This window comes from Petaurus breviceps, unplaced genomic scaffold (genome assembly GCF_028583685.1).
Source record: "Petaurus breviceps papuanus isolate PSGF00001 unplaced genomic scaffold, PetGlider_PUasm1.0 90842, whole genome shotgun sequence".
NCBI classification, from domain to species: Eukaryota; Metazoa; Chordata; class Mammalia; order Diprotodontia; family Petauridae; genus Petaurus; species Petaurus breviceps.
In genome coordinates, this window is record NW_027187358.1 from 19886670 (window position 1) to 19914130 (window position 27461).

The 27461-nt window shown below is 35.8% G+C and overlaps 2 protein-coding genes across 2 annotated transcripts in view; both read left to right on the forward strand.

The window, feature by feature from the left end:
- Positions 1-27461, forward strand: part of ACYP2 (acylphosphatase 2) — a 227762-nt gene that overhangs the window by 110001 nt on the left and 90300 nt on the right. The window lies entirely within an intron of this gene.
- On the forward strand, positions 16258-26668 carry LOC138148837 (small ribosomal subunit protein uS14-like). The gene is made up of 3 exons (XM_069071710.1): positions 16258-16313; positions 17691-17765; positions 20946-26668. The coding sequence occupies exon 3, from the start codon at positions 22003-22005 to the stop codon at positions 22171-22173; it is 171 nt and encodes a 56-aa protein (XP_068927811.1). The 5' UTR covers positions 16258-16313; positions 17691-17765; positions 20946-22002; the 3' UTR covers positions 22174-26668.

The window sequence follows — 27461 nt, forward strand, 5'->3', positions numbered from 1 at the left end:
TATATTATAATTTGCATTTTGTATTTGGCACTTACTGGTTTAGCAGTATTTTGCACTTAATCTGCTTTTTTAAGGCCCTGTGAACTAGGGCTGGCTGTGGAGTTAAAGAACTGGTTTCTAGTCTTTGTTCTGAAGCTTGTTGGCTATGTGGCTGTGAGCAAGTCATTTAATGTCTCTGAGCTCCATTCAGAATCTATAAAATGACTTGTTGGTATCTGTATTATCCACCTTACAGAATTCTTGTGAGGAAAACACTTTATAAATCTTGAAGGGCTAAGTAAATGTAAATTATAATATTATTATTATTATAACCAAAACATGTTGTTGATGTGATACTGAGTATGAAAGTTTTTAGGGAAAATGATTGGTTCCATAAAATGATCTCAATTTTCCATTATCTATATTAATGAGGAAACAGTGATAGAGGTGATCCAAACTGGTAGATAATTCAAAGTTACTTTATTTGACAGTAGAACATTTTATGTGACTTTCTTATAGCAGATTTCTTTTCTAATTATGCTCTTTTAAGCTAATATTAAAATGAGTTTTTGTTTTCTGAGGACATGGTAGGTAGGACATAGTAGATAATAGGAAAAGGCAGCCTAAGAGGGTCCTGAAGAGTAGGACAACCTGGGATAAAATAAAATTCACTACAGATAACACAAGTATGACAATCCACAGTAGAATTGATTGTTTTTCTCCAATACATATATCTACTGGTATATTATTGTAGATTTACTGATGATGAACTAGGCCTTTAAATTATTTAAATGTTTGCTTGGGGTGAGGAGGATGAGGAGGAGAAACTTACTATAATTAGAGACACCCAGGAGAAAATGAAGTCCTGCATAAACATCTGGCTCATTATTTGCTCTCCTTTGCAGCAGAAATACTGCAGTGGCACCAGTATTACTAAAGCACTCATTGTTACTACAAGAACATGTCATGTACTGACATTCCTTGTGGGGCAGCAGCTAATCCCATATTGTAAAGTCAAACAAAAACATTTAAGGCCTTCCAAAATTTGGCCTCAACCTACCTTTCTGATTCCACTTCACATTGTGCAATTCTTTAAATTGGACATTCCATCTCCTGCCTCTCTATCCTCTCACAAAGGTCCCCGCTGCCATTCAGGAATGCACCCCAACCCCCTTTTTCCTAATCTTTATCTTCCTTCAAGGCCCATTTCAGGAGCCACTTCCCATGGGCAGGAAGGCTCAGTTTTCAATTTCTTTTTCTCCTCAAATTATCTTACATTTACTTTTCTGCTTTCATGTTGTATCCCTCCAGGTGGTAAGCTCCTTAGGGACAGTGGTTCTTATTTTTGTGTCCTAGTACCTAATAAATGTTGAATTGAATTTGAACCCCAAAATCAATAAATACAGAATCTCCAGTGAATCTGGAATAGCCTTTCAAAGATATTGAGTAGTCGGAATTTATTTGCTTATGGGTCGCTGCATTTTCCTTTAACAGGCTATCAGTTGTTCCTGGCTGTAGGAAGGGCCAAAAGGGCAGGTCAGGAAGGACAAAGAATTTATAGTAGTTTCAATAAGGTGTTGATGTCAGTAAAAGAGCTTGGCGGATTTCTAATTAGAAACAAGTGTTAATTTCAAATAGTTGTTTGTTTGTGACTATACTTTTATAGCCCTTCTACTCTAAAGGCAATAGCAGAGTATTCATGTGCAGAGGGTCACAAGATTCTTTTGGGTGATCAATCCCCAGGTGATACCAAAGATAGGTGAAGTAAACACCAGAAGAGGTGATAGTCTTTAGCCCTGAGAGGAGGAACACAGAGTCCTTTTAGACTTGACATTCATGCTTCCCTCCTCTCTTGTGGCTCACACTAAATCGACAGATGTATCAGAAACCAGTAACTGGAGTATTAAGATGACTTCCTAATTAAAGTTTGTAAAAAGATCAGAAAAATTATACTATATTTTCCTAGGCCCTGAACTAAGTAACATCAGCTCCAAGGGAGCACACCATTTTAGATGGTATAGAATGATTTTTAAATATAAAAAAATGTTCAGGGCACATTTAGAGCCAATGACAATTCTTGAGCTTGGCCCCTGAGAAGCTGTTTGTGCATATGTAACTTCATAGTTAAGATCTTTTTGCAGAATTATTTTCAAAGGAAATGTCAGATGAACTTGAGTAATTTAGGAATTTAATTTTTCAAAGAATTTGTTGTTAGTTTTTATTTTTATCCAGGGAAATAATGCTCCTAATCTAATACTGTGAATTCATGAACCTGGGTTCCAGCCCTGCTTTTCATTTGTATGATTTTGAGCAAGTCTGTGGTTCCATTTATAAAATATATATAATGGTGCCAACCCTGTCTGCTTACTTATCAGGATTATTATAAGATTACATGAAACTGTCCTCATGATATTATTTTCTAAAAGTAAGATAACATATGATTCATTATCATTTTATAATTGGTAGCATAAACATGATTTATTTTAAGAACAAACTCATACAAATATGTTATATCACTATTTCTTTTCATAATCTATAGAATAATGTGAAACACAAAGATCCATGTGATTCTGTTAAGATAGAGTGATACAAGAGAAAGAACACAATATTTGGAAGCAGAGACTTAGATTTATGTCCCAACTTCCCTACTTAAAATCCGGGTGTCCTTGAGAAAACCATTTCTCTGAAACTTCAGTTTCCTCTTTAGAAAATTGAGGTAATAAATTATTGTTCTGTCTACTTTGCTGACAGAGTTGTGAGGCTCAAGTGAAAAGATGTTATAGTAACAATAGAATACTACTAAATATTCTAAGGTTTACCAAATGTTTTCTTCACAACAATCCATTGAAGTAATGTAAGTATTATTATGTCTATTTTATATTCTCCCCTCAGAGGAAACTGAGGCCCAGAAAGATTGAGTGACTTGCCCACAGCCACAAAGCTTATAAGGAACATAGTTGGAAATCAGATCTTCCACCCCCAAATCCCCCTGGTTTCTTCTATGCTTCACAATTGCAAAGTACTACATCAATGTAAACAAATTTTATTGTTATTTTAAAAAAACTGTTTATTGGTTCATATCTGGAAAATATCCATATCTAGGGTCCAAGAATTTATAGAAAGGATCCTACAGTTGTAGAAAAAACCCAGGGTGTTTCAGGTTCTGCCATTGGAAAAATGAAAAAAGGATTTTAGAGGTCCTGGTAGATAGTGGGAAATGCTTTAAAAAATCTCTATAAAATATATATATTACCTTCATTTCCAAATATATCCCTCTTTGCTCTTCTACCCAGGTAGCGATGTCTTATAATAACAAAGATTTTTAAAAAGAAAACATGTAGTTCAGCAAAACTAACTACACATCAACGCCCATAGTTTCTATCCCTGCAAAGAATGGAGGGAGAGGCATTTTCTCAACTTTTCTCTAGAGTGCTGAGTAGTCATTATAATTACATGATATTCAATTTTTAAAAATATCTTTCCATTTACATTGTTGCAGCCATTGTATATATTATTTTTCTGGTTTCACTTTATTCTGTTTCAGTTCATATATCTTCCCACAGTCCTCTGAATTTTTCATATTCATCATTTCTTATGGTACAGTAATACTCCATTTCATTTGAATGCCATAATTTACTTAGTCACTCATTGAAAGCCACCTACTTTAGGGGTGGTACTTTCACAGAAGAATAACCTGTAAATTAAGTATTGGGCATGCATATTGATCTTTTGGTAAAATGAGAGACTACTTCCTAACAGCCTGGTGATTAACTCCCTTGTGTTTGATTTCTCAGCTTGAGCCATGTTTTTCCATTTTCTAAATCTCTCTGATTGGGATTCTGATCCAAACTCTTATTTCCACTGTGATTGTCTGCTTCCAAAACTGTATTTGGGATAGGTGTTTGGCATCAGTGAACTCCATTAGCTGGTGTCAGGTACCCAGTCAAAGAGAGACTGAGGTTCAGGAGCCCTAAAAACCACCATTTGAGACAGGGTATAACAAATGATACTCATATCCTGGGAGGACTGCCCTACAAAACAAGGAGCTCAGTCATTAGGAACAAGGAGACAAGGCAGAAACCCAGCCATGGGATGACTGTGGTGCAAGGGAGGTAACCTATTTACAGAGAATGGGGTATTCATATCAAAGTGAAACAAACCAGCCACAATCTCCTTTCACAGCATGTAGTAAACTTCTACCACCATAAAATATCTTATATTCCTCCCCCATAGGACAGGATTGGCCAAAAAGTCAAAGGCATCTAGGACTAAATGTATAAGTATGGATTAAATAGGTCCAGCCTATAGGGTGAAAGTGAGATGAGCCATCGCAAAACGATTCAACTGTATTTTCCTGGAGAAACTACACAAAAATTATTCCTTTACCAGTCCAGTCCTCTTGCTTCTGCTTTTTTCATTTTGTATCAATTCATAGAAATCTTACTGTATTATAATATTCCTTTATTGTCAGTAACAGGGAAAACCTATAATGTTCTAGCTTCTATTTTTATATAGGTCTCTCAGTTCATAGAGTCAGTATATTTAAAGATCAATGCTGGCAATATTTTAGGAAGATTATTAAAATTAAACTTCATTTGGGAAAACTCAGTTGAGTTACACTTTCTTGGAGAAGCTATTTTCCAAGTGAGGTGCCATATATTTACTCTCCAGAAAGTTTTTTTTCTCCTATATGCTTATTGTATTTTTATCCATAGTTTGCATATTAGAAAATGGAACTAGAAACACATGAAAGAAAAAATTGTTTTAGAGAACTATTAGAGTGAGGAAGGAAGAAGTGGTTCATGGGGCTGTTGCCACAGTGAGGGAGTACTACTGTGGTAATCCAGCTTCTCTGGTTGTTTGCCCTTTGTTCTCTGTTTTCCCCATCAGTACTCTCTACTAATACTAATACTAATTCTTGCTGAAAGGCAGACCAGAGATGGGTGTTTGGGTGGTGGTGGTGGTGGTGGTGGGGTGTGTGTGTGTTTGTGTGTGTGTGCATATCTCCTTGGGGTATTGATGCCATTTTGAGGCCAACTCCCTATATGGCCAAGTAGGATTTCCTTCCTCGCCCCTATTTCTTATAATCCCTACCTCCCTTCAAGACTGCTCAAGGGCCATTTCCTACAAGAGGCCTTTCCTGATTCCCTCACTTGTTAGCACTGCCTCCACTAATCTTTTATTTGTATTGTATATATCCTGTATTTACTTGTATGTGAACATGTTGTATTTCCACTACCACCCCCTATTCCCCCAACTCCTACATGGAATAAGATCAGTGTAAGTGACTATAAATAAGCAAGAAACAGAAAGAATCAAAAACACCAGTCCAGTGTTAGACAAACCCAAGACCATAAATTATTGGAGGAAAGATTACTTTTTTTTGCCAAAAATTGAAAAATTGGAAAAAAATTTGAAAGAAATTAGATTATACCATATACTCAATCTCCAAATGCATGTGCATCCTGAATATAAAAGTACATACTATAAAAAAAATCAGAAGAAATGAAGATCAAGTACAGCCAAATAAAGTTAAATTTGAGTAATGAATCCTCTTCAGTGGTAGAATTATTTGAATCCACATTGCATGTTTACATTAGGCTAGAACCAGTTATAATATTTTACATAATTTTAACTTTGAATAGTATGAATTCAAATGTATGCAACTACTTCAGGAGATTTATTATTAGAATCAAGAGAGACTTACTTTTAACTTTCACACCTTTGGCTTGAGAGGTTGGTAAATTCTTAGCCATATAAGAGATGGAGAGGTTGCAAAAGATAAAATTGATAATTTTCACTAGAAAATATTAAAAACTTATGCATAAACAAAAGGAGCAGTTGAGTGGGAAAAAATATTTAAATCAAATATCACTGATAAAAATGTGATATGCAATATATGCAGGAATTTGGCAAAAGTAAATAACACAAAGAGCCACTTCTTTTTTTTTCTTTTTCTTTTTCTTTTTTTAAAAGCAATTGGGGTTAAGTAACTTGCTCAAGGTTACATGGCCAGTTATTCTGTGTGGGTGCTAAGTATCTGAGGCCAGAACCGATCCTGGGTCTCCTGACTCTGGGGCTGGCGCTCTTACTCACTGTGCCACCTGGCCACCCCAAAGAGCCACTTCTTGATAGATAAGTGGTTAAAGGATATGAATAGTTTTCAATGTATTTGCAGACTATAAATGATGATATAAAGTGTGCTTCAAATCATTAATTAGGAAGAGAAATGAAAATTAAAATAACTGAGTTTTCATTCCATGAAAATTGGCAAAGATGAGAAATAAATGGGAAGTTATTTATTGTTGGATGGTCTATGAAGAGAAAAACACACTGTCATACAGCCATGAAGTAGTTCAGTCATTCTGAATTTAATTTGTAATTGGCAAGAAAAGTGACTAAATTGTTCATACTTTTTAAACCCAGCAGTCCCTATATTGGACTTATATTGCGAGAAATTTGAAGATGAAATAAAGATTCAGTAAGTACCAAAATATTCACGTTATGACTCTTTGTCGTAACAAAGAACTGGAAATGAGGTGTGTGCCCATCAGATGCAAAATGGCTGAAAAACTGTTATGTGAAAATAAATATTATTGTGCATTAAGGTTTGTATGAATTGATATAGAATGAAATAAACAGAAGCAAGAGAGAATATATACAATAACTGCAGAAATGTTTGTTTTTTTAAAAATCACTAAAGGTAAATTAAATGCTTAGTAAGTGAAAAACCACTGAAAATCCTAGAGAATAGATAATAAAACATCTCCTTTTTCAAATAGAGTTGTAGGCTATTTCTCTAACAGAATATTATACGCAACCAGACAATAGTTTTGCATTAAATGTTTTTGTCTAATTTCTTTGCCACAAGGAAGTGTTCATTTTGGAGATGAATGAGAAATGACTTACAAAGATACAAGTCATTAAGAGGACATATTTGAAAACATACCACATGTTAGGTATGTTAATGGATATTCCTTTTATGTATAGGTTGAACTAGATGGCTGCTCAGGTCTCTTGCAACTCAAATCCTGTAACTCTGAACCATTAAGTTCCTTTAGGGAAGGGACTGTCTCACTTTTATATTTTAACTCTGAGAGACAAGAACTGTGCTGAAATTTAGGAAGTGCTTAGTAAATGTTTTTAATTTGTTATTTAGTTGATTCTGTATGTATGACTGAGAATGGCATTTAGGAGTCTGTCTTCAGGTCCAGAAGAAGCCCCATACCTTTATGAACTGTTCAAGAACTCTTTTGCCATTATAGGAACTTAATAATCAGTCATTTAGATTTTTTTAAAAAGCGTTTTGAAAAGATTGGACTTTATGACTTCCACGGTCTCTTTTAGCTCCAAAACTTATTATTGCTGTGATTCTGTTTATGAGGACTGATACTTTTGTATTATTTGAGAATTTGAAGTACTGTATGTATTTTATTGATTAGTTGGCATTGATTTTGTGGACTGTATATGGAAGTTTGTGTGTGTGTGTGTGTGTGTGTTCGTCTATCTGTGAAAGTTTTATCTGTTTGAGAGATACAGTAGTACTGTAATGAAAGAATAGGGTACTGTGTGTCAAGATCCTTTGGTTCTGATTCTTTCACTGATTAGCTGTATGACCTCGCATAAATCATATAACCTTTATGAGTCTCGGGTTTTCATTTATTTAACTAAAGGAGTTGTACTAGATTATTTCTTGGGTCATTGCTTACTATCAGAACAATATCTTGACTGCAAAGAAACATGTTAAAGAAAACAAAAGTTGGGGGGTGGGGAGAGGGAACAATCTGATATGTCACAGAAGAGAAATGGGCTAAGATATGTCAACTTTCTGGGGAATTCTGCAACCCCAATATCATAATCCTTAGAGTTACCATTTTTTACTTTTTTAATGACATTTATAATATTATACAAATGTCACTCCAACTAAATTTCTTTTTCAGTTATTTATATTTAAAGAAATGAATTTTAATTCATCAAATACTGACATTTTTCTATCATTCCCTACCGGTCTTCAGTAGAATCTTTATGTCTGTTCTCACTCATTCCACTTTTCTCCTATATGATCATGATGAGTATCTGTTCTGCTCATTTGGCTATTCTAGTCCAACTCACACCTGATTATTAATGTTATCTACAAATTAGCTATGTTTGTGCCATCAGACCACTGATTAGTTACCACAGGGCCAAAACAAATATCAGATTAAAATGAAAATGAAGGGAATAAATGATTTTCACTTAAAACAATTAAAACCTGACTTCATATATGATTGTATGCTAAAAAATGGAAGATGAATCAAATCATAGACATTAGCACACGATCACTATTTCCTAAGGAAGTATAACTGACATAAATTCTTTGCCACAGTGAAACCAAAAGAGTCTAGAAGCTGTTTCAGGCTGCATGTATATTACTAAGAATTTCTTTGAAGAATTGGCATGAAGGATAATATTAGAAAGATGTATGACCAAAAAAAGAAATGGATGCATCATATAGTAAGAGCAAAAGATAGCCAATAGAAAGTCTACATACACCTTTGACATTTGTCAAGAGATCTAAGAAGAGGACCCTACTTTTGGTGGACCTCCCCATGGAAAATTTATAAGAGCTATTAATGAGTCACACTGGCTAAAAGGGGTGCATAGGTTTTAATTTCTATTATTGGAGGGAGTATCCACAATCGACAGTCATCAAGATCTTATTTACTAGAAAGCTGATGATTATTGGGGATTAATTTAGGTGTGGTTGCTGTTTAAGAAAAAGGTTGATTAGCCAAATAAATGATTCTATGATGTCCAATTAAGTGGTTAAAAAAAGGTTGCCGCTATTATTTATATAGGTAGAAGAAAAAAATAGACAAGAAAACAGTAGAGTATTTTAAACTGAAAAAGTTCAGAGATTTGGCTGACTGTAGCAATACAGCAAATAATAAAGAGATGCAGTATAAATGTTTCTGCCTGCTACAGATGAAGCAAAAATAACTTTTTTCAATAAGGCTAAATTAATTTTTTTTAAAGGACTGTGTTAAATAAAAAAGTCTGGAACAGCAGATAGAACACTGATGTTAGAGGAACTGAAGGAATCCAGTATATAGGCAATCAAGTATATCCATTTCATCCCCTTTAGAAGGAAAGGGAATAGGGGTGGCTAGGTGGTGCAGTGAATAGAGCACCTGCCCTGGAGTCAGCACGACCTGAGTTCAAATCCAGCCTCAGACACTTAACAAGAAACTAGCCATGTGAGCTTGGGCAAGTCATTTAACCCCAATTTCCCTTCCCTCCCCTCTCCAAAAAAGCAAAAAAAAAAAAAAAAGAAGAAGGAAAGGGAATATTCCATAGCTATAAGACTATATATACATGGGAACTTCAATAGACAGCTTCACTTCTGAAATTCTTCCTCAAATGAATCAAAGGTACATAAAATACCCATCTGCTGTTTTGACAATAAATGGATATAAAAATGATTGTCGAAAAAGAATATTTCATTGTATTGCAAGCTCTCAGGGAGTTTTACATAACTGCCTTCAGGGAATGTACTTTGTAGGCAGAGTTGTATGGATATTTGTTGGAAATTGTAGCAAAATAAAATATTTGTTCCAATTTTTATCATAGAATTAAGAACAAGTAGCTATTCATAGTAAGTAGAAGGCAAGTCTTTTTTTTTTTTTTTGCTTTTTTGGATGGGAGAAGGCAGAGCATTTGGGGTTAAGTGACTTGCCCAAGGTCACACGGCTAGTGTTAAGTGTCTGAGGCTGGATTTGAACTCATGTCCTCCTGACTCCAGGGCCAGTGCTCTATTCACTGGGCCACTTAGCCACCCCAAAGGCAAGTTTTGTTATTTATTATTGCATATATTATTGTCCTTTGTATTTAAAGATAGCCTTGTCAACAATGTTTCAGTCTATTTATAGTCACTTAGCAAAATGAAATATCATTTCATTTAAAATATTTTTAGGTTAAATTAAGCAATATCTCAGCATTTAAGTGATTTGTGTAGGCTCCATTGACAGACATTTAATTTTAACTGTTTGGGATATCTAACACAATGAAGTTTTTACCTAGGAAATTAGTAACTAAGTAGATTCAGATGACTTTCAATGTATACAGTATGATACTTTTGTGATAGTTTATGACAATTCATAAAGGTGTTTTTGTAAAAGTTATTGTATGCTACTGAGCATACAATTCTGGGTTTGTAATTTCAATGGTATGGAGGACTCCCACTATGAAAGTTCGTTCCAGCGATGTATTTTAGCACCTCATCTGTAACTTAGTTTTTTGCCTGGAGACACTGAGATGTTAATAGACAGAATTTATGAGTACTTTAAGGTTTGCAGCACACTTTACAAATATTACATCATTTTATCCTCACAAAAAGACTAGGCATAGTTGCTTATTATCCCCATTTTACCAATGAAGTAGCTGAGGCTGAGGGAGGCTAATAATGTGATTTATCCAGAGTCACACAGCTAATAAATGTCTGAAACTGAATTTCACTTTAGGTCACCTTAACTTCAAGACCAGTGCTCTAGCCACTGCATTTTGTGTAAAAGTCCTGCTGTCCAGGTTGAATGACTTTTCCATTGTCACACAGCTAGTATCTATGTCAGAGACAGAATTCAAACTCAGATCTTCTTGGCTCCAAGGCTGGTTGTCTAACCACTGTGTCACAATGTAGTTCATGAGTATAAAGAGTCAAACTGTCCAGGGTCTGAAATCTTCCTTGTGCATTTAAAATTTGATTTATGAGCATAATCCTTTTTGGGGTGATGGTATCTCCCACATTGCATATATCCATACTTTTGTATACATGTGCAGACTACTTCAGTGGGCATAAAACTATATCTTATGTCCAGAATGATGACCTCAAATGTCTTTCAAAGAATATACATGAACTGATAACATGAATTTTAATGTCCACAAACAAGACATAAGCTCACATATTTTATATCATTATAATATTTCAGGTTATACAAGATGTGCATTAATTTGGCATATGGGATTACTTGGAAAGCATCTATATTCCAAATCACAGAAATTATTGAAAAGACTGGATTCCCCTAGTAATAAGGTTTTTATCTCACTGGCACCCACGATTTTTGCTAGGTTGCCATAGGTCAGCAGTACTTTCCCAATGACTATGACCTGTTTTGCTTTCCTAGGAAGGTCTCAAAAAAATCATGCCTGAAGGAAAAGATAGTCATTGTGCCAATTTTTTGGTTATAAAGAGAATTGGAGAAATACTTCTGCACTTAGCAAGGTTAAAGGTGAAAATGGAACAGATATATTAATTAGCTGGTACAGAGACAGCAGCATCATATTTGTATAGTTCATGAAGAACTGGCCTATTTAAATTAGTGTAAATACCTGCTCAAAAATTGAAGAACAAAATTGGAGCTGAATTGTAAACATCTGTTTTGGGATTGATGCTACTGTTCCATATGGCTCTGTTGGAAACACTGAGTTTAAAATGACTAAGAAATTCCAATGGGATGGTAAAAGCTACCAAAGTTGTAAAGGGTCCAGTGTTATCACAGCTGAACTAAAAATGCTTGTCTTTGTGCTTTCCCACCCATGGTGACTCGAGAAGGTAGCAAGATCAGTAAGCCCTAATTACAGGACCTTGGGCACAGTTGTGTCACACACAAACACGACACACACACATTATTTGAATCATGAGATAGGGAGGAAGAAACTAGAAAATATTTCGAAACGTTTTGTGATTTTGTCACTGTTAACAGATTATGTCGAATTTATGTGCTATGAGCACTGTTTGACTACTTTGTTCTGCTTCTCCCACTAATGCTCTGACTGATGACGCTTTGTCTCCTTTCCCTCCATCGTCTCCTTAATTGTAAGCCTCCCATTGGACTCTATGCTTGGCCTTTTCTTCTCTCTCTCACTGTTCTCCCTGTTGGCAAGGTCACCACACCTTCAACTCTATCCACTCTATGTGGGTGACTTCCAAATGATCTCTACTACTAACCTCGAGGCTGAATTCCAGGTTCACGGCTTGTACTTTCTACTATCCATTTCCACCTGGATGTCCTGCAGGCATCTTCAACAAGCATATACTAAACTTAACTCACCTTTGCCTTTTCTATTTATGATGATGGTACCACCTTTAATCGACTTTCAGAACTAAAGCCATTTCCACCTCTTCCCTCAACCTCAGTCTTTACAATCTTGGTCAATTGCTAAATCTTATCAAATCTAGCCCTATAATGTCTTTTAATATGTATTACCTCTTTTTTATTCTCATTTTCATCATGCTACTTCAGGCATTCCAATAAATATTTGGATATTATTCCAATAAACTATTGGAATAATCTCCTACCTGCTCTTTCTACCAATTTTTTCTCTTTCCTAGTCCATCAGATTCAGACTCTTAATGCATAGTTCTGCTCACTTTGCTAACTTAAAATCTTCCCTGGCTCCTCAGGGTCTAATGATTATAGTCCAAACTCCTTAGTCTAGAACTCAAAGCTCTACACAGTCTGTTTCCAGCATATCATTCTAGTCTTTTCTCAGGATTTCTCTTAAAATATTTTATACTCCAGCCAAATTAAACTGCTCAGTATTTTCTGAATATATCCTACACTTTTCCTGCCTATATGCTTTTGCTTATACTGCCCTCTGCTTAAAATAATCTATTACCTATTTCTGCCTGTGGAAATTCTACTCACTCTCTTGCCCTAACTGGAATTTCTTCAAAGGGACCTAATTACTCCAGCCAGAAATGATATCTGCTCCGAATTCTCTGGGTATTTTATTTATACTGTGCTTCTCATATACTTACATTAGATTGTTGTATCCATGTCTTAGTTCCCCTTTTAGATTATAAGGTGCCTGAAATCAGAAACCTAATTACTGAGTTTTTCCCTCAACAACTACCATAGGATCTTGTCTCTGAGTTGTAATCAGGGTAGGAAGACTAGGGCTTTGTCCTGGGTGCCTTTTTAGAGGATATCAAATTCAGAATGCATTGACATACTTGCAGTTCTTCAGGAACTAGAAAAAACAGAACATAGCACCTCATTAGTGACAATAATTAGTTAAAATAGGAAGTTACCAAATGGTGGGCTAGGAGGCGGTCGTTCCTAACCACTCCTTGTCCATCCTGCTCACCCCCCTACACACATCTGAACTGATGGTTTCATACTGCTTGTGCTGAACGAAGTTTGTATTTATAGTATTTGCCCCAGACGTAAATATCTAATTGTTTCTGCCTTATATAGAATAAATATTGAGTCTTCATCACTTTAAGGATCTTTGATTTTATCAGCATCAATACTCCCCCATACTTCAGTGCCTCCTAATACACTCTTCAGTGATTTCTTAGGCCAAATAATGCATCACTTGGTGACCAACTTTCTGGTGATGAACCTCTTTGAGTCTGGCTTGACTGGTCCCCACACAACAGACATACAGCCTATTGGCAGATCTGAACTTGAAGTTTTCCAGTTTGATGGTATACGCCAGAGATCGTCTTTAGCTTCCAATAAAGCAGGAATGAGTGAGTCGAATAAGTGAAGCATCATCCTGGCATAGTGGAAAGAATGCTGGATTTAAGACCTGCAGACGTGGGCTTGAATTCTGGCCTTGCCACTCAGTGCGCGACTGCAGAGAAGTCCCTTAGCCTCTCTGGCCTTAGCTGCCTCCTCTGTAAGATTAGGGTGTTGGACTGGATGACCTCCAAGATCCTTTCCAACTCCGACTCCTGTCATCCCATTGGCATGCTCTTGTCTTGGGGCATGGCCCAATGCAGCAGTAGTTTAATAGAAGCTAAAATGGGTGGCATTGGTTTTGATACTCTGATTTATGTGTGATCAATGTGGATAGTCCCTGAAGCAGTAACATTGACAACCTATTCATATATTCTTATCCTGTGTGACTCTCATTTTTCCAGAAAGGCTTCACACAGCATACTGAGGGCCTTTATCTAGTAGATCCTTGAGAAGGAATTGATACCACAGAAACAAACAGACTGACCATCAGGTAATAGCTGATCTTCACTACTTGACTTTAAGGACAATAACCAATTTAAAATATTTGTTACCATAAAAATTCTTATATCTACATGATAATGGTAAAGTTAAATGCCCGCAAGAAAGCATCCTGTCACTGTAGATCAAAGGGTGTAGGCAGCTCTAAGCAGCTGATGTCAAAAGGAAATCCACAGGGGTTCAGATCTACAGCATTCTATTTTTCTGTGGCACTCTGAGCCAGAAAATGCGATGGGGTGAAATAACAGTGGGAGAGGAAGATCTAGTTCCTTAATTTGATGGTTTATTGTTTTATTTTTTTGTAACATTATGAGACAATTGAGTAGAGTAGTGGCAGTCATTCCCTAAATGTTTCTCCATTCTGCCCTAGCTGCCTAGGACTGGTACAGTTTAGATTGCTAAATGAAAATTTTCTTTTTTACTTCTGGAGGGAAAGAGGACATAAGAGAAAGGGTTCACAGTGAAGAAATCCACAAGAAAAATAAGCAAGATTTCAAAAATTATAATAAATATTTTAAAATTAGCACAGTATTTAATTATGGGATAAAGTTGAGTTAATCCTCAGTTTAAGGCATGTGAATAGGAATTATTAATAATGGAATGTGCAAACTGACCTCTATACAGATTCACATGGGCAAAATAACTTTATAATACAGTGTGTTCTTGGACTGGTTTCTAGGAACAGATAATCTTTTGAGTTTTTCACCTGCTTTAAATATGTGTATTAAAATGACCTTTTGTTGATGGAAGGAATTTTGAGTACAAGTATAGGCATCTATGGAGACTAAAACCTCTGCTTCTCATCTAGTGTATGTATGTTCATTCCCAATCTTTCATTGTTTTTTAGAGTTTCCTTGGTGAGGCTTGCCATTACAGAGATTAGTTTTTCTATTCTGTCCATTATTTTTGCTGTGCAGACCATAAATTCTGCTCTCATAATTTAATTTCTCTTCTGAACCAGTCAGGAACAGCATCTTGTGTGTCCATGTTGTCGAATTCCACAGGATCCTTTGTCTCATCAAGGGTTGGATCTTTTTTCTTTGTTATGTAGTATTTATTTATAGATGCCTGAATTCCTTCACTAGATCTGGAGGCCATATTTTTTTCTATTGTTACTGTTTTTTCTTGAGTTTTCTTCTCCCTGAAATTTGTAATAATTTTAGAGTTTTTTCTACTTATTTTCTCCTATTTTTCTGACCCTCTCCCCTCTGATTGTGGTTTCTTTCCTTAGAGGCTGGATCTCAAATCATCCCTGCCTCTTTCCACACTGGGCAAATCACAGTTTGCCTGCCTAGGTCTTTGCCCCAAGTCTTTGCCTTTTGGGTGGTCAGCACTGGCCCCAGATAGAGTCTGTGCTTTCTCCCAGACTGGATGGAGTGGTACATAGTTCCCCACTTCTCATGCACACACATACAGTCCTAGTGTCCTGTCCACTCCTGTTTCTTAATTCTTTGGCCCAGCACCAGCAGTACAGAGCCTTACAGTGCTATAGTGTTGTGGCCTCTTATAGGCCTTTGCTTCTAAGGGACTGTGTAGCTGTTTAACTGTCGCAGCTCAGAGTTGGGATCTACATGGCACTGGAAAGAGGGAGGAGGAAACAGGTGTGGTGGTGGGTTTTGTCCTAAGTCTATGTTATATCCTTGAGTTTTTTAGTGTAGCCTTGCTGCCAGTAATGTGGGAGGTAGGGGAAGAATGCTGAGTGAGCTCAAGGTCAGTGAGTTTATGGGTTGCTGGCTTTTTTTACACTTTCTTTTGGATTCTGGGTATCTCAGACCATAGAGAGAGCTGAAGTTGCTTTACGTTGGTGCAGAATTTCTGTTTTGGGGAGGCCTGAGAAGTTGTGGGATCAGAGAAAATGTCTAGTCCTTTTGTTGCTCATGTGACCATAGGTTGACTTCTGGTTAGGTTGCTGTCTAAAAGCTGGAGAGGCTACAAAGACTGCTGAGGATTTCTGGTGGGATATCAAGAACCATTGCTATGAGTGATGCAGCCAAAGTATTATACTATAGAAAGCCAGGTAATGCAGTAGATAGAGTGTGGGACTGGAATCAGGAAGACAGGAGTTTGAATCCTGCCTCAGGCATTTGCTAGTCATGTGGACTGGGTGGGTGGGAGAAGTCATTAACCTCTCTGTGCCTCAGTTTACTTATCTATAAAATAGAGACCATAAAATCCTACTTCATAGGATTGTTGTGAGGTTCAAATGCAAATTTTAAAGTGCTCTGTAAATGCTAACTATTACTAACTAGTTATTATTATTTATCATTTTCCAAACTTTTAGGCAGAAATATGGTTGAGGATAGAGAGAATGATTCCCCTCTAGAGAATGGGGTACGTACTTGCTTGCTTTTGCTGATTCTATGAAGTTGTCAAACCTGATTGCCTTTTATGAGTCCTCATCCTACTAGAAATCACAACCTAGATATTCCCTAGGCATCACAAATTCCAAACCCAACTAATTTATCTTCTCCAATAAGTCATTCCATCTTGCAAACTTTTCTATTTTTTGTTATAAGAGCACTATTCTTCTTCTGGTCACCTACCATGGTTGCAACCTCAGAGTTAACTTTGATTCTTTTCTATCACTTACCACCAAAATCTTCTCAGTTTCCAAATTTTGTTAGTTCTACCTCCATGATATCTCTCACATATATCCCCCTCTCTCTAATCACATAGTCACAACCAGCCTACCTTTTAACAATTACTAAAAATGTACTCCTTTATGTCCCACTTATTTCTACCCCAAATGACTTATTTGCTGTTCCCTCAATTCAGTATTTCATTTCCCACCTTTATATGTAGGCTGTCCTGCATGCCTGGAATGCAGTTACTTCTCTTAGCATCTTTAACTTTGTTCATGTCTCATCTCAGATACCAGTATTTTGTGAAGACTTTTCTGATACTTCTAGTTATTAATGTTCTCTTCCTCAAATTATCTTGTTTTTACTTATCTTTTTAAATGTTACTTTTTTTTCTCTGTAGAATATAAGGTCTTTGAGGTCAGCAGATCATTTTTGTTTTCATCTTTGTATCCTCAGTGTCCAAGACAGTGCCTTCCATTCAATTCAACAGACATTTATGAAGTGACCATTACATGTTTGACCTTCCACAGAGATTTTTCTGACACTTCTTGTTATGGAAGTGTAACTGACTTTTTTTTTAAAAAGCAATTAGGGTTAAGTAACTTGCTCAAGGTTACACGGCCAGTTATTTCTGGGTATGGTGCTAAGTATCTGAGCCCGGATTCGATCCCCCAGGTCATCCCGACACTGGGGCTGGTGCTCTTACCTGGCTGCCCCGAAACTGACTTCTTAAAGGCTGTGTCAGCAGAGCATAAGCAGCAGCAGCTTCTATCATATTGAAAAGGCTTCAGGAGTGGTCCTGACCATAGATTTAGAGTGCTTTTTAAGAACTAGCCTAAATAAATATGGAGACCCTCCTCATCAGCTGACTGACCAATTTATGATGAACTCTTTGGAACCAATACAACAAAGGAAAATACAAAATGGCCTTTTGTCCTGTTTTCCTTCTGTGGTAATAGTAGCTAGACTGGCAGAAAGAGAGCAAGAAGACACCAAGAATCACACATTCTCTAGATTTTATATAAATTTTAATTTGATGATCAGTACAGTAAAGTGTGAGATTCTTGCATATGTCACTGGTGAAACTGAATCACTTCTATCTTGCCATTCTCACTACAAATGAAAGGAGAAGAAAGAAGGAGATTGTAACCAAATAGAAGAAAACCTCACAAGTACTCAATGGAAAAGCAAAAACAAAGAGGTTTGTAGAATTCGTTTTTATTGTATGCCTAAAGACAACAAGTAATGCTATTTTGTGAGATATTTGGTCAAATATATCATATTGCATAGTTTAAGAAAAATACTTGCAAAAAGATCACCACAAAAATGATTGAAAGTCATGGATTAGAACTGCTTGAAGAGAATAAAGAGGCAGAAAAATTCTGGGGATAAATCCATAAAATCCTCCAAATTAAACCAATATATACTTTGCTACTCAGGGAATTAACTACAAAAGAAGGAACAGGTGAGAATAGTGAGAAATATGTCAGAAATAACAGGCAAAAAAGAAACAATGAAAAAGGCCCCAAACTTGTAGACTATGTGAAGTTTCACTTCTTTATGTAATATATATATTTAAAATGGCATTCACTGGAAATAGTGAGCACTAAATAACATCATAAAAATGACAGTATTAAACTTTGGCAATGAAAAACTAGTTATTGATGTAGGAGTTATCCCTGAATCAGCTGTCTATGTACAGTCAGACCTCTGACTTTTTATAGAAAAGATCAGATTAAAAGCTAGAAGAAAGAATAATAATGAGGAAAAAATTTAGCAAGCAGTGCATCAATTGACAGATGTTTATTATCATGTATTATGTACCAGGCACTATGCTAAGTGCTGGGGATAAAAAAAATTAAAAAGCACAATCCATCTGCCCTCAAGGAGCTTACATTCTAATAGGGGAATATAACATGTACATATATTTGTACATATATGTATATATGTCTGTGTTATACAGAGAGTAAATGTAAGGTAACTTGAGAGGAAAATACACTAGTAGCTAAGGGTACTGGGAAGCTCCTTCTGTAGAAGGTGGTCTTTGAGCCAAGTCTTGAAGGAAGCCAAGTATTCTAAAAGGCAAAATTTAGAATGGAATCTAGGCTTGGAACCATCCAGTGCAAAGGAATAGGGATGGGAGATGGAACATCATATGTGTGAGGAAAAGTAAGTAGACTAGTATGTCAAGACCATAGAACACATGGAGAGGAGTCATATTTCAGAATACTGGAAAGAGAGAAGGGAATAAATTGTTAGAGCTTTAAATGCCAAACAGAGGAGTTTGTATTTGATCTTGGAGGTCCACTGAGAACCACTGAAGTTTGCTGAGTAGAAGGAACAACATTGTTGGATCTGTGCTTTAGTAAACTTACTTTGGCAGTTCAAGGCAGGGAAGCAGTTAGAAAGCTATTGCAATAGTACAGGCAAAGGGGGATGAGAATTTGATGTAGAGTGTAAGCTGTGTGAGTGGAGAAAAAAGACATTATCCACAAAATGTGAAGAAAGAAATTACAAGGCCTAGTAACTCATTGGCTATTTGGAGTGAATTAGAGTAAGAAATAAAGGATAATCTTGAAATTGTAAAATTAGATGAATACAAAGATTGTAAAAAAGGAAAATACAAGGAATACAAGAAAAGCCTAGAAGAGTAATAGCTATTGAAACAACTAAATCCTTAACTATTTAAGCAAATTGTTAATGGTGAAAAAATAGACAATAGAAATAACATTGACACCCATTATAATAATTTTATACAAAAGTTTAATGGATGTCAATCAATTACCGTAACAAGCCAATCAAGAGCCTAAAATACTTTACTCTTCTAACACTTGACTTAATTGTCTAGAATGAGAAATGGTGGCCACATGCAGTACTGGTTTAGAATATAAACATATTTACAAAAGCTTACAAAGAAGGATGATGGGAAGATTATAGGTAGTATCATCTTATAAAGCAGAAGGAAGTGGTGAAGTGTAAAGTCAGTTTAAAGAAGGCTAGTGAGAGACCAATTAAACCAAGCCACCCTAGTGGCATTTAAGGATGAAAAGGAAAGGATAATAAACAGAAGTAAAATGAGAGTGATTTGCAGACTTTTAAAAATAAACTTTTTTACCATTCAAGATGGTAGAGCCATCACACGGGGACTCTAAATATGAGTCATGGATGTACTTGCAGTGGAGGTAGAAATAGCACAAAAGAGAATGAAGAAAGGAAAAACAGCTAAATTGAGCCATGTGTATATAGAGGGGATCAATATTTGGAGAAATAATTGTGAAGACATTTAAGAATAAATTCATAAGATTTCCAAAGGATACCAAAAGTATGGGGGGAAAATCTCAGATCTTATCAGTACTTTAAAACAGGTGACCAAGAAAACAACAGTTACTGACATATGCCTACTTTCCCATCTGAACAATATACTTACTGGGGTGGCTAGGTGGCTCATTGAATAGAGCACCCGCCCTGGAGTCAGGAGGACATTTAACACTTAATAGCCGTATGACCTTGGGCAAGTCACTTAACCCCAATTGGCCTGCCTTCCCCCCTGCAAACAAACAAAAAAACCCAATATACTTATGAGGCTTATTTCTACATACATTGAGGGGCATGCTGATTAGGAGGAAATAGGCTTTCATGAGGAATATTATAAAGTGTTTTGTAAACTTAAAGTCCTGTAAAGATTTAAGTTGTTAGTATCATCATATTATTATTATTTCTTATAGGGAATTAAATTATTATCATTGTATAATTGACTAAAATGTATAGAGAATATAAGATCTCACTGTACTTATTTATCAGTTATGAAAAAAAATTGATCCAGATAAGGACAAAATACCACCTTATAAAAGCTCCTTTCCAGCAAGGTGTCTCCTATACATACTTCAATATCGTTGAAGATTTATTGAAAAATATAACAAATAATGCTGTTAAATGATTGTTAGATCATAACTTAAGGTGAGGCATAAAACAGGGAGGCAGAAGCTCATCAAAGCTGTATTTCTTCCATTGTGATGAAGGAAATACCTCCAGAATGAAGAGGGATTTTCTGTGAATGTTGAGGTTATCCAAATGTTCCTGTTTATGGATGATATTATTGTTGTATCATACCCCATAACTTGTAGAATATACTAGAAAAATTGAGAGCCACTCAAAAATATTTGGCCTAACTATCAAAACAAGAGTCAAGTAGATGAAAAATGTTACTCAGATTCTGATATATCACTATATGAAGAAGCTATAGAGTTTTCAGACAGTTTGTCAATTGAGGGTGAGAATGAGGACTAGACCTGTAATTTTACTTATATTAACACAGACCCCAGCACATAGCAACTGGTTAATAAAAACTTTTTATTGACTTTTCATTTTAATTTATTTACAGACCTCTCAGAAGAGGAAAGTTCCTCTATCAATAAAGGTTGGCACATCCTCTGCAACTGAAAGTCTTAGATAACTGCCTAGAACACTATGAATTTAAGTTGACCAGAGTCTCACAGTGATATGTCAAGACATGAACCCAGGTCCTCTGGCACTGAGGCCAGCTCTCCAGTTCACTATGTTGCATTGCCTTTTTGAGATAGACAATATAAATAACTTAAATGCCCATAATTTGGTAGGAGAGCCAATGGACTACAGTACTGGTTTAGTAATTGATTTTGGAAATTGTAAATCTCTTTTAATGACCATAAGTATCCCCCAGGGACAAAGATACATATTTTTAAAATAGCAGTATTCTGCCAGGATTGTAATATACAACAGTCTCCAAAGAATTGAAAATTAACATTACACACAGGGCAATAGAGAGGTCCATGATAGTTATGTGTAAACCATAAAATATAATTAATAAAAAACTTCAAAGAAAAACAAAAGTAAAAGATTTAATCAAGAAAGTTTAAGAGAAGATGGTCTAGTCATATCTCAAGGGAAGGGGATAACAGCTGCTTCCCTGGTATCCTATGGTAGCAAGAGAAAGCAAGTAAAGCCTCTAGCATGTTGGAAATGTCCATTTTCATGAATTTATGGTAGGATATGGACAAGAGTCCATAGGATGGGTATGTATGGCAAGGTTTCAGTCTTAATTGTTTGAAGAAACATCCAAATGATGAGATTACAGATGAATGAATGAATGAATGAAAAAATATTTTTAAATGTATATTATGTACCAAACATTTTGCTAAGCACTGGGGATAAAATAGATAAGCCAACCAGTTTGTGTTCTCAATATCTCACATTTTAACAGGGGGAGATGACATTTTTAATTGTGTATATGATATGTGTTGTGGATGTAAAGATAAAAATGGACTGTATAGGCACATGTATTATCTATACATTATAAACACAAAATAGTTTGCAGAGGAGAATGGGATAGAAGTCTAACAGTCTGGAGAACCATGAAAAGTATCTTGTAGCTTTTGTCTCTGGACTTTACAAGTGGCGCCATGGGTCACCAGCAGCTCTACTGGAGCCATCCTTGCAAATTCAGCCAGGCATCTAAGTCGTGCCGCATCTGTTCGAACCGGCATGGCCTGATACGCAAGTACGGCCTGAACTTGTGCCCCCAGTGCTTCTGGCAGTATGCGAAAGACATAGGCTTCATCAAGTTGGACTAAGTTATATTTATGGATCTTGCTTCAGTGATTACACTGACCATCAGTGACTACCATGTTACTGGATTCTGGATGACTATTTGATCTACCCACCTAAAGATCCGATCCTGTTGTACATGCTATGTTAATTTGCAAATATAATTTTAAAAGGTCATCCTCAGTTAAAAAAAAGAAAAGAAAAGAAAAGTATCTTGTAGGAGACGGCACTAGAGCTGAGTTTTGAAGGCAGCCAGGGTTCCAAGAGGCAGAGAGTAGGAGAGAGAGCATACATTTGTAGGGGACAGTCTGTATAAAAGAAGAGAGCAAGAGGATGTAATGTCATGAGTGGTAAGCATCAAAGAAACCAATTTGACTGGATTGTAGAGTCTGTGAAAGGGAGTGATGTACAATTATTCTGCAAAAGTAAGTGCCTTACACATGTGCTTAATAAATCTTTGTTGACAGAGTTTTGAATGAAGAATTGGGAACCCATTACTTCCTAGGGCCTTTCATATACTTTTGGAAGCTCTCATTGTCAGTAAGCATTTCCTGACATCAAGCCTAAATTTGACTCTTTGTCACTTTCACCAATTGTCCCAAGTTCTACCATCTGATTGCTAGGTTATATGGTAGCCCTTCAGGTATTCAAATACCCCTCTTATATGCCTCCTGACTCTTCTTCCCCATGCTAAACTTCCCCAGCTTCTTCAACCTGTCATTTGTACAATATGATCTTGAGGCCTTTTCATTATCCTTGTTGCTGTCTAGTTCATACTCTAGTTCACTAGGTATGTGCCTCCTAAAATGGAAGACCTAGAAATTTAAACTGATTTCATAATCAATAAATAATATTCCAGGTGTGGCCAGAGGAGGGCAAAGCACAGTAATACTATCATTTCCCTATTTTTGAAAGTTATGCCTCTCTTAATATTTCCAAAATCACATCACTTTTTAGGGTACCGTATAAATTTGTTTATTTCCATTAAGCTTTCAGTTCACTAAGAGCCCCCAGATCTTTTTCAGTCAAACTGTGTGATGATGCAATGGTTAGAGCCTGGGCCAGGAATCAGGAAGAGCTAAGTTCAAATCCAGCCTCAGGCATTTCCTAGCTGTGTGGCCTTGGGCAAATCACTTAACTTTCCTATGTTTCAGTTTCTTCAACTATAAAATAGGGATAATAATAACACACGACTCCCAGGATTATTTTGGTGATCAAATGAGATGATATTTGTAAAGTATCTAGCACAGTGCCTGGCACATCGTAGGTGCTTAATAAATACTTGTTTCCTTCCTTCTTGTGTTTGTGAAGCTGATTTTTACATTGCTTCTTTTCCTCCTACTCCTCCTTCTTCTTCCTATTAAGTTGTTAGGTCAACCAGCATTTATTAAGTACTTACGTACCAGGCAATGTGCTAAGTGTGGGGAAGATAAAGAAAGGCAAAAACAATCCCTACTCTCAAAGTACTCAGAGATTAGTAGGGGAGACATTTGTTATTATTGTTGTTCAGTTGTGTCTAACTCTCCATTTGGGATTTTCTTAACAAAGATACTGGAGTAGTTTGCCATTTTCTTCTCCTCCTCATTTTGCAGATGAGGTAACTGAGTCAAATAGGGTTAAGTGACTTGCCTAGGGTCACACAGTTAGTAAGACTCTGAGGCCAGATTTAAACTCAGGAAGATGAATCTTCCTGACTCCAGGCCTGGCAATCTATTCACAGGACCACATAGCTGCCCCTTTAAGCCTCTTCTATTCTGCAGTGCTGCTAAACAAAACACTTTTTTTGTTTCTTAGATTTTTTTTGATCAACCTCTCCTCATCCTGAGCTTTAGAGTTCCTGAAATTCTTGATGGACCAGGTCATGCCTTTGTATGTATCTTCTGTGTCTTAACCTTTTAATTCTTTTTTCCCCATTCCTTGTTTGTAAACATGCAAACTAGATAGATGGATAGATAGATATGTAGATATGTAGATATATATATATATATTCATATACACATGTAATTGAAATTAAAGGGAGAAGATACTAGCATTGAAGGGGAACATGAAAGGCCTCTGGAAGAAGGTGAGATTTAGTTGAAACTTGAAAAAGCCAGAAAGCAGAGCAAGGAGAAAAAGCATTCCAGGCAATCATTGATGAAAATGTACAGTCAGGAAATGGAGTATCATGTTCAAGAGACAGCAAGGATACCATTAGATTTTATTAAGTTATTAGATCTATCCCAGTGTTCTCTTGTGTCATGATCTTTTTGAAATCTGATTCTGTCATACAGTTACCCCTTTTACTTTTGTGTTCTTTCCCACCTGGTGAGTTCTGCCTTCTATATGTTTATTCGAAGCTTCAATAAAAACTAAATAGTACATGGACAAGTAAAGATCCGTGGGGAACTAACTATTAGTTACTTTACATTTTAAGAGCAAATGATTTGTGAATATGAATATTGTTTTTAAGTAAAACTTTCAGGTTTATATAACACCTACTTTATCTTATGAAACTCTCTTATTTGTACTGTATGCACTAGCCAAACAATGTTCCAGATCACACCTTGTCCTTTCCAATCTCCTTGCTTAGAGAATGGTGTTCTTTATGGTAGAATTTTCTCCCCTCTGCTTTCCAATTGTTTGGTCCTTACAAATCCTTTAAAGTCCAACTCAGATGTCACCCCTTATCCATTCGTCTCTGATCCCCTAATTTGTGACAGCTTTTATCCTCCTTATGTTTAACATGAAACATCCTTACACCTCTGTAATGCATGTATTCTATTGTGTAGTATTATAATTATCTATGCATCATATCTACCTTCTAAACTTAAAGCTTTATGAAGTTAAGGACTGTATCTTAAACTTTGTTACTTCTCTTATTATTGCCTAGCTTTGTGTAAGGCATACATTAGGCACTTGATAAAAGTTTTTTTTTTCATTTAACAAATTTATTATTTATTTAATTTTTTTTTGAGTTTCACATTCTCTCCCTTCCTCCAGTCTCTCCCCCACACATTGAGAAGGCAAACAATATAATGTCAATTATACATGTAAAACCATATAAAACATATTTCCATTTTAACCACATCACAAAAAAAATGCAAGAAAAAAAGTGAAAAAAAATTATACTTCAGGGCAGCTAACAAATTCAGGGATTGCTACCACTTTTAAAAATTGAGCTAGAAAATTGCACAATGTCAAACTTTCTTTCCCCACCATTGAAGTGGAGTACAGTTCTAGTTACATTCCTAATGTGATTTAAAATGTGTAACCAAAAAAATGTGCAGAGAGCCAAAACTGTGCAGTCTGACAAAGTTCTTTGAAATCTCAACTTGTGTACAATTCTGTGTTTTAGAAGAAGAGACATTGTTTCATCTGTCCATCTCCACTTTTGTCCCATTAGGAATTTGAAATATAAATTATTAATTTACATCCTTTCATAAAATTTTTCCATGAAAATTATACTTGCCTTATGAAAGTTCTATAAATTATACTTAAATGGGGAAAATGATGTTCAGCCTTTTAAAAATTATAAAACTTTCTCTGATGGAGTAACTGCATTCATTTTGTGTTTTATGTGAGAAGGTGCCTAGGGAAATCCCTTTTAGATTTCTTTTAAAGTATTTTTTCTCTTTCATGATTAACTTTGCTATCTGCCAGGAAACATATATGTATATGTGTTTGTATTCATAACTAAAGACGATTACTGAAATGTAATAAATTCATATGAACACCCCTATTCATTTTATCTGTCAACTTTTATATTTACTTGTATTATTTCACTATCATGTAAAAATATTTTAGCAAATTAATATTTTGTGTAATTAGCAAACTTTGTCATTTATTTAAAGGTATGATGCAGAATTGACATGGGATTTATATTATATGTTTGCATGTCATTATCAAATATACACTTTGGTTGTCTGAAAAAAACTAAATACAATTGTTGGTAATAAATTGATCCCAGATAGAAAGATTAAAGGGACCTTAGGCACCTACTAGTTCCACTCCTTCATTTTCACAGATGAAAAATTGAGTCCTTGAGTGGTTTCCCGTGTTTTTGTTTTTTGGAGGGGAGAAGGTAGGTCAATTGGGATTAAGTGACTTGCCCAAGGGCTAGTAAGTGTTAAGTGTCTGAGTTCGGATTTGAACTCAGGTCGTCCTGACTCTAGGGCCAGTGCTCTAGTCATAGCTGTCCCCGTGGTTTGTGGTCTTGCCAAAGGTCACACAGATAGTAACTGCAAGACTGGACATTTGAACCCCAAGGCTTTGACTCCCAAACCAGTGCTCTTTCTACTGTACTTTTGCCACATAATCTTTCACCTTTCATTTCCCTAAGAATTTTACAAATGGGTTCACAGGTCTGAATGTTTAAATGTGAACCTTCTTGTATACAAACTAGGATAGTTTACATTTATTTCCCTTTGAAGGGGATGAGGAACACAATTATATCACTATGACTTCCAATTCTATTTTATGAAAGACTGTTTTCATAGCCACTGTGTATGTATGTTTATTAAATTTTAAATAATTGTAAAATTCTCTTCCTGAAAGTTTTCTTGAATGCCTCATTTTCATTTGAAGATGACCCTAGGTTTTTGATCAATCAAGCTAGAGAAGTTTAATTAATTCAATTTATTTAAATTAAATTTAATTAATTTAAAATAATTAATACAACAAGGACATCAAAACAACCCAGAAACAGCCTCTGCCAGCAAACACTTAAACTCTTTGCTAAACTGAAGGACATAGCAACAGAGGGTGACCAGTTAGATTACAACCAATTTGGAAAGCAAGCTCATTCATAAATGGAGAAACTTCAAAAAAAAGTAAATTGTAAAGGAAATTGCAGAAAAGTTTGTATGAGTCCTAAATAAAACAGATTGTCCTGGAGTGGTGTGTATTTGTGTGTGTGTGTGTGTGTGTGTGTGTGTGTGTGTGTGTGTGTGTGTGTGTGTGTGTAACTAAGGAAAACAGAGAAAAATCAAAGAGATTTTCCAGCACATTTTTAGTGGAAATGGCATTTGAAATTGGGAAGAATAGCTAGACCTGATCTCCCCAAAACAACAACAATAACAAACTGTGCTAGAAGTGAAATAATTTACAGGCACTTAGGTATCAACTTTCATGATATTTCAAAGAGGAGAAATCTCCAGTATTATAGAAAACATTATGTATGATATTATTACAAAAAAAGACAACCAAGAAAACATCATTAAATATAAACCTATAGAACTGCTTTTTCCTTCTTTATGGAATGGAAATAATATTTTAATGGGAATAGTCTTACGTATCAAGAATATACTAGATAAAAAAATGAGAAGTAAACAGG